Raw genomic sequence first — 13,104 nt, forward strand, 5'->3', positions numbered from 1 at the left:
AGATCAGCTGGAGCCTCTGCTGTGCAGGAGAAAGATCACAAATCTACAGCACTGTCGTGTCATGGTGTGATGCTCACTGTACAGGACTTCCAGCACCTAGGCAGCTGTGTGATGCTTAGAAGCCTCATCGATATGAAAAACTGCCGGCCACAAAGATGATTTGCACACATCATAACGTCTTCCGTCTCCTTTCATACACCTCCGAAAAACTCATCTGCTCAGAGTCTCATCTGTAAGGCGTCAGCAAGTACTGCCTCACACCTGCTGAGGGCCTTTTTCGTTCTACTGTGCTATTGCTTCACCACTATAAAAATTACAAAGATCCTCAACAGCTTTGCATTGTATCCTTCAATCTGCAAACAATGCAACCTACTGATATCAGAGAGTGACCTTCTCTGAACTCCTTCATTCCAGACTCCAAACCTTCTTCTTTAGAAGGGCCTTTACTTAACTGGTTCTGTTCTTCACCCCTCTGCTCCTACTGCATTCAGTATCCCCTGTCTACTGTCTCCTCTCATTGTGTATCTTCATTGTGCATATCTTGTGTATTTTTTTGTTTTTGTTGTTGTCATTCTGTATATCGCTTTGAGAATCCACCTTTAAAGGCACTATATAAAATAAAGTTTATTATTACTGTATCTTTATGCACAACATAACTCATTGTAATTCTGTCATTTAAATTGTTTTTCCTTGTGTTTTGGTAAATACCATGAGCCAAATAAATAAGCAATCATACAAGTAGCACTATTCAGATAGCAGAATAGATAAATTATGTGTCCAGTACCTGTTTCTCCCTGAGTCTCTGAACCCTTTAGCAAAAGGGTTTCTGTCGATTTTTAGCCGGGTAATCTGAAAAGAGAAAGAAAACTTTCTGAAAGGGGTTTAAAGCTTCATGCACCAATTTTCTCTTTCAAACAAATTCTCATCGTAATACATCAGTTTGAAAAATGGACTCAGTGATACCATTAACAACCTAGATTAAGGGTTGCAAATTCCATTCTAAATTCTTTTCACAAAAACCTCCAGATCTAGTCCACAGCCCTCACAGGAGTGCAATACCGGAGCTGAAGCACAAACTGGTTCTGGAGAAATGTAAAGCACTTGAGCAGCAGAAACAGTTGTTCGGGCAGTGCCACATTCTAATAGGATTTTAGGCTGAAAGTTAGTGTTCCATAAAATGCAATTCAAATCCATATTATATATATATCGAGACAGAACTGTAGAAAAAGAACTTGAGAGACTTTTGTCTTTTGCAAGGAGATTTTGCAAGGAGGCAGTCACTTTGCTTTGGAGAGACTTGGCCAGTAAGGTCACTCAGTTATGGGAGGAGGGGAATTGCTTCATCCGAAACCAGCATTTCTTTACCAGTGTGCCTTCACTCCTTAACCGCTGTGCCGCAGAATTCCAGAAGTGTGACATACGAGGGTAATTAAAACGAACGCGTTTGATATTTTGTATATATATATGAGTTCTGCGTAGTGTCCAAAGTGTTGTAGCACACCTCCAGTGAATACACACGAGACAAAGGCCACACTCTTAAGACTGTTCACGTGGGAGCAGTGTGTAGTGTGAATAAAGTTTTTCAAGATTGAAGGATATAAAATACAGAAACACAGAACGGCTGAGAGCAGCAGAGCAAGAGTCTCTGTGTCTCGCAGTCACCAGTTCCTGCCGGGAGTGTGGCTGGGCACACTGAAATCAGCTGGTTCAGAGTATTCATCATAATGTTCTTGGGCCTGGGATGTGTGTGTATCACAGGGCATGTTGGGAGAAGGGGGCGGTGTGCTGTATTGATGTACAGTAAGTGTGCCATGGGATTAAAAAAGGTTATGAAACACTGTCCTCGACATGTCATTTGCTTGTCATGGACTTGCGGTGACTGAGGCCTTCTCTGTCGCTGCTCCAGTGTTGTGGAATGACCTTCCTCAGACTTTACGAGAGACAACTTCTATAAATCTGAACTTAAAACATACCTTGTACCAAGGTCTATATCTGATTGCCTACAGTCAATTGGTAACAACCTGTATGCTTTTGTTTTTTTCCACTTACTCTCATTGTACTTTTCTTTTGTTCATGGTGTACAGCTTCCCTGGGTTTGGAAAGGCGCTTTAGAAATAAAGGTTATTATTAATGTGAAGTTATTAAGTGAGAAACACCAAGGCTGAGCCCAGAGGTGTCCAGCAAGGAGGCCGCAGCTCAGCACACAAGTCAGTGAGACACACCTGTGCACCCCCAGTGCTAGCTGCTGAGCTGGCAGGAAATCACAAGGGGCTGGTGTCTAAGCTGATTAACAAAGGGCTGTTCAGAACGGGCTGGGCAGAGAAGTAAAAGTAAATAGCAATTCCAAATTCTCACACAAAGAAGACAACATGTCATAAAATAACCACCTAATATAAAAATATAGCTCAGAAAAAGCTGCGAGGTCCAGCAATTTAATCTGTGCAAACTATATTTTCAAGTGAAAAAGAAATACGACCCAAGAATCTGAACTCCGCATACAGTCAGTTAACAAAACTCTCAGAAATTACAGGAGAGCATTTATATTTTAGTTGGCTGACACTTTTTAACTTACATTTGCACCCATTTTGTACAGTTGCATATTTTACTGGTAAAATTCAGCACCCTGCTGAAGAGTACAACAGCATTGTCTTCACTGGGCTTTTGAACCTGCAAATTACCAGCTGGAAGTACAGAACTCCCATCAGTTCTGGTCCTTCACAACTGGCTCACAATAACTACACCCACTACCCTACAGGAAGAAATATACAAACCAGGTGATTAACAAGTGATCACAATTTGAAAATGTAACGTATACCTACACTGTACATATATGTAATCCCTGTTATTATGGCAGGGGGCTTCTCACCTTGGAATTATTTATCTCGGTATCCACTAAGTTTCTTTCTTTTTTTTTTTTAAGCGCTGGACATGCTTTTTCGCTATAACCTTCTGAAGGGAAATTCCGGGCTCAGGCTTTCGATCTTAGGGATTCAATGTCCTCCATCGTAAAAGCAGGAAATGAGGCTGTAAATCCTCCCTCATTTAAATCCCGGCTAACGGGAATGTGGGCTCATGCTCACCTCTGGACAGCCTCGTCTCTGTCTCAGACCATGACAAACGAGCTCTCATTTCCTATTTTGTATAAGTGAGGGCAAAGTGTGCTTTCCAGAAATAAAACTCACTTCATACTCAAGCGTTTTAAGCTCCAAGTGATAAATGGGTGCTCAGCAGGACATTCAGGGTTTTTTTTTTGGGGGGGGTTGTTTAAAATAGGCCCTGTTAAACAATCATCAAATTATTTATGACTTTATGTTCTACTACATAGCAAGTCATCATGGAGAACGGTGTCAGGACGAGAGCCACCAGGACGGTGATCTGAAAGTTGTGTAGCCTGTGGACAGGTCAAGGAGACGAGAGGAATTTTCAGCCAGAAACAAATGAGGAGGAACTCTGGAACTACTGAAGTCATTCAGGGCCTTTATCTCAGATGCCGACCCCTGGAGCCGGAGCCATCTTCGTGCAGCACTGGAGAAGAAGGACAGGCCGGCGAGGCTCTCGAGGACAGCCGGGGCTGGCCTGTGGGATCGCTCAGCTCATAGGAACCTAACGAACATGGCCCTCCCTGGCGCGCGACTCTTCCTGTGCACCCCACCGTTGGCAACGCTGCTGCCCGCCTGCTCTCACCTGCTGATTCTGATAGGCCGTCACGGTCGTGAACACCGTCTCGGGGAAGCTGAAGGTCTTCACCCCCTCTCCAGTGGGGACGGGCTTGGTGGGGGACAGGTCACTGCTGAAGTCCTTGCGGATCACGTGCACACGGGGCTGGTACTTGTGCATGGAGTGAAGGATGATCTGCAAGGAATAAGCCGATTATCGAGAGCGAGCCCTCACCCGGGTGTAGACGACTCGGCAGCTCTGGCAAGAACTCTAACTCAGAGAAGTCAGAGGCAGGTCCACACACGTGGCCATTTCCGTTACCAAGGGTCTGTCTTTAAAAACACAGCCAGACTGGCTCACATCATGTGTACCCATCTCATTTTTTTTGTTCTTCTGATTTTTAGCCGAGGTCTGTTTGTTGGAAAGATACTATGTTATTATATTGTCAAAATAACTTCATTATTTACAATTTACAGTACAGTCTTTTTTACATTAACCAGCTGATATATTGAGAGGATTTGTACAGAAGATCTGGCTTAAAACCACAAAATCTCTTGCTATAATTGAGCAACTGAGCAGAATGTTTTCGCTGTGATAACATAACTAGGAAACATTATAAATGGTGAAACCCAACGTGGTTATTTGATTATATAATGTATGTGATATAAAAATATTTTGTCTTGTAATTCTGGAGCCTTCCAAGTAATTTGGTGTCAACAGCATAATCGAGAGTTTTCTAAGCAAGTTCTCACTGCCTGGGACATACCGAGATTGAGTGTTAATGAGTCACTTACTCCAAATGCGGGTGTATGTTTGAAATAAAAAAATAAATGCTTAAGTGTGTGTGTTTTTACAGGACCTCCAACTGTTTCGCTTTCTTGTGTTGAAACTTCTGTGTCCACATTGCGACAGATCACATGAGGGGAGAAAGAGTAAATTCAGGAATTATACCTCACATCGCCATTCAAAGTGGAAAATGAGTACTGAATGCGGAGATTTCACACTAGAACTGTTCTGTAAAATATGGATAGTTTAACATCCCCTCCAGTCTCTGTCTCTGTTTTTAATTAGTGGAAAAGTGAGCACATGTCCCCCTGTACTGCTGGGGACCATAGGGTCAAACAAAAAGACATTTTGAAAGCAGTGCAAAAATAGTGACAGTAAATTTAATATACCGGCCACCCCCCCTCTGTATGTCTGCCTCAAGGGAATCCCAATTTGGGACTTAGACCTCAGCCCTACCTAAAATAAACCTAAGCCAGATCTGCTAAATTCGAACAACGTGGCAGAGGAACTGAAGCAAAACAGTTTTTGCTGGTCAGCTTATACTGCTGCTGTCTTGCATTTCCCCTGTTTTATTACTTAATGCAAAGTTAGAGGTTGGAGGAAAATGTATATCTAAGTTTTTGGTTTCAAGAACAAAAGTACATTTCATGGCGGAGATGTCTTGTCAAAGGTAACACCGTTTTCTGTGTTGCTTCGTGGTTAAAATATGGGAGTTCAATAAAAAAATACACCATAAAAAACATTGAAACAGGTTAGCCTCACCAATATCTAAAATAAGAAAAAAAAAAAACCGAGCTTTAATAGCCAGAAAAAAACAGTTTTAAAATTCATCATCCTTGCTTTTTAGGTTAGTAAATTGTTTTTAATTCACCATAACAGGCAAAAATGTAGATATTTTTAAAAATGAATATATATTTTCAATGTCTCCAAGCAACTATTTTTGTGATCTCCTGGATAAATTGACATAAAGCTTTACATTACTATAAATGTGAAATGTGTGTTATGCTTCTTCTGGGATTTTCATATCACAAGGGTATTGAGGGTCTCCACTGCACAACCATTTAACATACTTTCTAGAGGGCCACTACTGACACCAGACAGAATGGCACAGCAGCTCCACAAGAGAATGTGTACTGGAGGTGGAGTTTGCAGCTGATACAAGTTTTTCAGTCAGCTGTGATGTGGAGGTACAGTCCAGAATCACAATGCAGCTAGAAATAGCACCTTCCTTGTGACATCACTCATCATACAAACTGGACAGCCTTTGAGAATAACTACTGCAACACAAAGTTTTTCTACTGGGATGCTACTTTATCCACTTAAAATAAAAACCTATGGATTCGATTTTAGTATTAGTAGTAGTAGCCTGTTCTAAATTATTTACATACTCAAAGCAATAAAGTTAAGAATATTTCCCATTTTTGCTGATAATCAGACGTCGTGCCTTGAGTATGGGTCAGCCTACAGTACACACCGCAGATTGTGGTTCGCAGGATAACTAGAATGGCTGACAAATGGCTCACTGGAACCTTTCTGCTGACCACAGATGCTTGCTCAAAGCCAATTTGGAGCATTTCTTTACCACAGTGACATTCGTCTTGCGCAGGCTGATTTTCAGTAGACAAAAATAGGGAGTCTGTCGCCTTGCTGTGCCACATGTGCCAAATCAATGCATATCTGATAAAGAGGCTAGCAGTTGTGTTTGAGTGGGCATGCACCAGGGACAAGACCCCAAAGTAATTGGCATGGTTCTAAGGAAAATCAAAACGGAGGTAATTTCTCTTGACAACAGTAAAAGAAGAGTAAAGGTTCAGTCCTGCGTAGGGTGCTGCAGTTCTTCCCTTGAGCAAACTATTTAAAAGTAAAATGCTTTGCTAATCTCCAGGTTACCGCCGAAAATAAGAATTCGTTCTGTCTTGAACTTGTAAAATGGAGGCTTATTAATAGAGCTGGGCTGTGCTGTTTCTGTAAAGAGCTGTCAAGAGAGGTGCCACATTAATCAAAAGTTGTTTTTGCTGTTGTTTCTATCTATGCATCTGACACAATAAACAGCTGCTGTGATACTATTCACAAGCCAGGACCCACTTCTGACTGACTACTGAAGCCGGGGATGGATATTTAGAACACCTGTGCTATCCAAAAGGGATGTTTCAGAGTTTATTTTTATTTGTTAGTATTTCTTGTCAACCTGGGAAGAAGTTTGGTTTGCCACCAAACTCCAAAATAAAAACTGAGGACAACAACAAAAAATGAATACAGAACAAACAATAACATGATAAAATATACAAATATCTTTCTCGATGATCTACTTGAAGCAGCATTTTTAAATGCACCGTATATCACATTTTGGGTAATATAATACTATTAATAAATAATGATCTCACAGCAACAACAAGAGCAGCCTGTAAGGAACACAGCAGCAGCTCATGAAACGCAGAATCTGTGTCAGTCTTTGCAATCAGCGTGGGGCTCAGATCTCTGCACTCATCAGAGCTGGGTCTATACAGCACATCAACAGTGCCACGAAGAAGCTCGGAAATGCAACAGCAATTACTTACCACAAATGGCTAAATAGTGGCAGCAAATTTATTTTTTTAAACATGAGTTTAATCTCTTCAATTCCCCATCTTCTAAACAAACAATTCAATTATCTGAAGGATGACAGACCACACTGTTAAATCCTACAACGCCTGCCAAATACTTTTTACTTAAATCATGTAGAAGCAGATCTCAGACCATGCTTTTTTATAAAAACCAAAAAGCGGAATTTCAGTAGTCCGAAAACACAAAATCTTGCTTTCCTAGTCTGATACAGTGGACAATAATTATTATCAAACACCTTACACACCGAGAATCAGTCTCTCAATGTGTTAACCATTAGCGACTCTGATTGCTGTTTTTTTTTTCCACTAGGAACCTGAAATTGCACTCCTAGATCAGAGCAACTAGAGAATGCTGTTTTGATCTGTCTTGGCCCAGAACCCAGGGAAAAAAACATCTCAGTCAGCACTGAGGTGCACAGAGTTTTTCAGAGGAAGCTGTTTAAAGCTTTTTCTAGTACTTCCCCTGATTCTACAGGGAGAGATTGCTCAATATGTCATTTACATAAAAGTCACAACCAGATAATTTATAATAGAGCAAAAACAGTGAACATAATGATTGGTAGCAGACGAGGAAGCATGTGGTCAGAAGCTCTGGGCTGGGCCTGGTCGGTACTGGGATGTAAACCTCTAAGAAATATCAGGTCGCTGCTGTATGTGGCTTTAGTGGACCAGTAGGTGGCACTATTCCCTTTGAACCTTCTATTCATCCATCTGTGTTGGAACGGCTTCATCCAATTCAGGGTCACAGGCGAACTAGAGCCTATCCCAGCAAGCAACAGGAGCCATCGCAGGGCAGACACACACACACACACATACACACACACACACACACACACACACACACACCAGTGCCAGTTTTCCCAGAAGCCAATAAACTTACCAGCATGTGGGAGGAAACTGGAGCACCCAGAGAAAACCCGCGCTAATACAGGGAGATCAGATAAACTCCATGAAGCAGCCCAGGAACTGAACCCAGGGCGATGCTGAATTTCCTCAGTCAGTGCCTCGGTGAAGTGTCTGGAGACACAGTGCAGTAGGAAATACTATCCTTTGCATGACATGATAAACCAAGGGCCCCACAGCGTGGCCATCAGAGATCCCATGGCACTGCTCATGCTAACAGAAGTGTTAAACCTCATGTCCTCACTCAATCAAGAAATCGGACTCTCCTCAAAGCCATTTCTCCCTTCTCCACAGACTCTGCTGTGTAGCTCCTTCTGTATGCGAAGCATCACGGGTTCCTCTGCGATAATTGTGAGTTCTTGATGTTGTTATTATTAAAGATCAATGGCAATCCGTTCAAGTTTTCAAATCTGACCGCAGTCCTTTTTTTCGAAAACACAGGACCAAAACATTCACGGTTTAGAAAACAAATAGCCAAGAAGAGAATTAAAGTAGAATGATATCGATAAAACAAGTTTTCAAACCCACCCCTCTGTTTCTTGTCAGTAAAACCCTTCTGACGAAGATCTAATTTCTTAGGCAATGAATTACAGTTTCTCTTTATAAATATGGAGTGTTATTTAGTGGGGACACTCAATACATTTCTTTCCATCTTTCACGCCAATTTATATAAACTGCACAGGGGGGTAGGGAACTAATGCAAGCAACACTGATACCCAACGCATTCAATAAAAGCAGGGAATATTCAATAACAACATTAGGAATGTAAAGGATATACAGTATGTGTTAAATTGATTGGAGCAAACATTTCGTTTCCTGGCAGACAGGCAGTCTGTTGTTATGGTGGACCTAATAGCATATCCTTACTTAACCCTTCAGAGCCACTTCATACCAATGCACAGTACAGCACAGAACTCGTAAGTAGACAGGTTCAGAGAGACGGGCAGACAAACCATTATTAAACTCGTTAAAGCTTCCGTGTTCGTGTTTGAAGTTCAGTGGAGCTCGGCAAGCCCTCGTCTGAGAGAAGCCGGGCCTAGCGCTCCCGCGGGCCGGGCCCTGCGATGTCTGAGCGTGCACGTCCTGAACAAGAGCCGGCGCGCGCTCACTCACGTGTCCCTGGTCGTCCAGCTCGTTGTTGGTGAGCTTCAGCTTGTCGAAGCTCACCACCTGCCTCATCCAGGTGTCACCGGAGGCCAGGGAGTCGGGGTGAATGTAGACACGCGGGGGGACTGGGGAGTCCGCGTTCCCCGCCACCATCCACTTGGAGCTGTGATACACGTACCTGGAGCCCAGAAAGACGAACACGGCCGTTAACAGAGGAACCGCAGGGAAGTCCCTCTTGTCTGTGCTCACATCCTTGCTGCTGCTTCACCCCTGGAGAGAGCAGCTCCCCACATGCTGTACCACCGAGTACCTGTGTGTGGGACTGTGGGACATTGGGACAGCAGGACTGGGGAATTGGGGGACTGGGGGACCGGGGGATAGTGGGACAGTGGGACAGTGGGCGACTGGGGGACTGGGGACAGTGGGACAGTGGGACAGTGGGACTGGGGGACAGGGGGACAGTGGGACAGTGGGACAGTGGGACTAGGGAACTGGGGGACAGTGGGACAGTGGGACTGGGGAATTGGGGGACTGGGGCACCGGGGGATAGTGGGACAGTGGGGGACTGGGGGACTGGGGGACTGGGGACAGTGGGACAGTGGGACAGTGGGACTGGAGGACTGCGGGACTGCGGGACAGTAGGACAGTGGGACTGGAGGAATGCAGGACAGTGGGACAGTGGGACGTGCACAAAGCAGGGTCCACACTGGGCCAGCGTCCCCAGCCTCTGTCATGGGCACTGGAGGAAGCTCAGTTTTCACAAGCAGGACTCAAAGGTCCGTTTTATTTTTACCAGTCTGCAGTGCTTGGCAACAGCGGTCACGAAGTATGTACTGTGAGTGTTAAAGAGCTGCATTGATAAACGACCTTTTTCGAGTGAGGGAAGGATTCGGGTATTACCTTTTCTACTTCCACAGCAAGACTAATAACTTTTTTGTTTGATTTTTTTTCTTTTTCTAACACAACACCTGGCCGACATAAAGGTTTGAGTTCACGGCAGTGCTAAAATATTTCTTTAGTAAACGTTTTGAAGTTTTTGTTTCTTAAAATAACGATATTTTGTCACTCTCAGGAATGATCATACTGGAAACAAATCACGTCACATGGATTCATTTAAAAATTATTCAAAACCTGAGTCGCAGAAATGTAAACCCTGCACAAGTATTCAAGAATATAACACATAAGAAAGAAGCTGGGATGACAGCTTACATACAGAGTAATTTTACTCATGTATGCTTTACTGGCATTCCTGCAGACCTTGAAAAACCAGTGTGTGTATTTTTTTTAGCATTTGGGAACTGTTAAAAATTGTATTCTTAATTCACTTCCACCATAGCTTTTGCAAAAATAGGATTTTATTCACTTTCCGAATTCTGAAAATGCATATAACGATCAGTACGTTCTGCCCCTCCCAAAACAAAGCATTCCTCCAGCAAATTGCAAGAATGAGATATTGCTGCTAGCAGAGGAGCAGCTGTTTGACTTTAGTTCTGGCCATGCTAGCAGTTGAAAGTGCTTAGCTTCGCCCCTCTGCCAAAATTGACACTAAATGGTCAAATTGACAAAACTCTCATTTCACCTTTTGTTATCGCTTACAAGTATTAAACGCTCCCCTGCGGAGAATTCAAGGCATTTCTATAATTTCCTGTGTGAAGTTCTGTTTAGGGTTATGGGCTGAGTAGCAGGGAAAGTGTTAAAGGAGAAACCTAAGCTGAAACAGAACTGGAAATTTGATTAGTCTCTTTCATCTTTCATAAATCTGCCATCTGGCACAAGCACAATCAATAAAGATCCGGGCTTGTGTGACACAATCCTGGACAGATGGCCCCCCCACCTCCTCCCGCTCTCGGTCCACACACATGCATCTCCGCCCGAGCAGCGTGTCGGCAGGTCCCCCCGTCTCGCAGCGCTGCCAGTCCCTGCTGTGTGAGCTCGTTCGTGTGTGCAGCAGGCACATGCCAGGCACGTCGGAGTGCGTTCCTGGTGCTGCTCATGGGAGAGCACCCAGGGGCACGTGCAGAAGCGCCCGAGTCCGCGCGGTGCTCTCTGAGCTCCTGGCGCCAGTGGTAGTGGACAAGGGGTGCGAATGTGCACGTCTGTTTCTTGGAGTCTTGAAACAGACGCATCTCTGCTTCAAAATAAACTACAGGAAAGGTATTGGGCAGGAATCACAGTTCTACGCGAGGTTCTCACATGATTAAATTACATCATATGCTTGCACTGTGCATCTGCTAACTATGAACTGGCTCCATCACTCTGCTCTCCTCCCCACTGAGAGCTGGAGTGAGGGGAGAGGACTGGAGCATCATCCAGGTGGGGCTGCACACTGGTGGTGGTAGTGGGATTCCTCGTTACCTGTAAAGTGCTTTGAGTGGAGAGTCCAGAAAAGCGCTATATACGTGTAAAGAATTATTATTACTAACGTACTGTAGCTGAATAGCAATTGTGTGAATACACAGTAGCTTTTAAAAGGCATTAAAGTGCTGTAGTATTGCCACTACTAAGTTCAACTAAGTTTTATAATCAGTAAACAGTGAAATGGCCTTCTAGCAGAAAAGCACATCTTTTTCACACGTACCAGGAGTCTGGGTTAAGAGACTTAAGGGGAGCAGGAGAACATCAGAGAGGTTATAAACAAGAGGAAGCCGTGCAGCCTGTTTCGCTTGTTTGGGTTCTAGTAATTAATTGATCTGAGGATCTCGTCCAGCTGTTTCTTGAAAAGAAGCCGGAGTTTTGGCTCCAAGAACTGGGCTGGGTGCTTGTTGCAGATCCCCAAGATTGGAATGAAAGCAGTAATTATTATGACTGTGCTGATTGCTGAAATACTTAAATGACTACTAGATCGGCAGCGAATGTGCTTGAGCGAAAGGGAAAGAACAGGATTACCTATATCTTTTGTTGTCCACGGGCACTATGTCCATAGCAATGTAGTACTGCTGATGTGGATCCAAGCCCAGGATTTTTACTCTCATGGCAGGAAACATTCTCCTAGAAATATATTAGGGAAAAAAGGGTAATGAAACACAGGGCTGGAAGAAATCTGATTTCAGCTCATCCCCGGACGACCAGCTTCAGTATTAGGGCTGCTTTAACAGAACATGCTTTCACTCTGCGTTTAACTGCTGCCTCTCCTGCGGCCCGGACATGGGCCCTAAGAACAGGCCTGTGGGCCAACAGAAATCCTGTAGACCCTCCTCTCCATTTCCGATACTGTTCCTGCAGGAAGCCTTACTGACACGCGACATTCTCACACGTGGAGAGGTAGAGCTAACCGGTGCTCTTCAGCTCAGCTCATTCACCCGCATGCCTCCTCCTGCACACCCACCAGCAGCCCACGAGCTCTGCAGAGTGTCACTTGCTCAACATCAAACAGGCAGTCATCTGCATTTTCCCTCCATACCAGCAGACAGCCGAAGTGGGAGGCAAGATTGCATGTGAGAGTTTCTCCTTTTTATCCGCCGTCTCTCAGCGCCGAGGTGCTCCAGTAGAGTACACAAGAAGTGCAAGGATGCAAACAAGGCAGGAGGTTTAATTTGCCTGTGTATTTACACATCAGTGCTGCTTTGCAAATGTCAACGACCAGCACTGTAATGAGCGTTACAGGAGTATAGGAAACTGGCCGGAATGGGACACAGTCAGGGGACTGCAGTGCCTTACTGCACAGACTGAGCAGACTCACAGCACTGAGGCAGACACTACTTTGGCTACAGGAGGCATGTTCATGACTAATGTATTGACCCAGGCACTGATCAATTCGGAGACCTGTTTCTACACATTGACTCGCTTTCATTTCTGCTCTCATTAACCCCAGCAAGTAACAGTGTCTGACTTTAAAATGACAGAGCTCCTCTATAAAACACGTCATCTTGAACGACATTGTTTGGACCCGAGTGATCGCCATTTATATGATTAGAGCAGCCGCTTAAAGGAAACCCAGTCATTCTGGGCTTCAGTACAAAAGATTTTAACCATTTTGGAAGTGATTCTGCTTCTTTTCAAAACTGACGTCAGCACGATGATGTTCTTAATTATTTTAACATGTTTTCAC

General features: G+C 44.0%; 1 protein-coding gene across 1 annotated transcript in view; it reads right to left on the reverse strand.

Moving 5' to 3' along the window:
* The window catches only part of tbx15 (T-box transcription factor 15), a 36,561-nt gene that overhangs the window by 6,798 nt on the left and 16,659 nt on the right, over window positions 1–13,104 (reverse strand). Inside the window, exons 3-6 of the mRNA XM_088644845.1 lie at window positions 11,943–12,044; window positions 9,063–9,234; window positions 3,685–3,852; window positions 785–849 (exon numbers count right to left, since the gene is read on the reverse strand). Of these exons, the coding sequence (XP_088500971.1) occupies window positions 785–849; window positions 3,685–3,852; window positions 9,063–9,234; window positions 11,943–12,044 (507 nt within the window). The remainder of the gene's footprint in view (window positions 1–784; window positions 850–3,684; window positions 3,853–9,062; window positions 9,235–11,942; window positions 12,045–13,104) is intronic.

This window comes from Lepisosteus platostomus, chromosome 2 (genome assembly GCF_059453375.1).
Source record: "Lepisosteus platostomus isolate fLepPlt1 chromosome 2, fLepPlt1.hap1, whole genome shotgun sequence".
NCBI classification, from domain to species: Eukaryota; Metazoa; Chordata; class Actinopteri; order Semionotiformes; family Lepisosteidae; genus Lepisosteus; species Lepisosteus platostomus.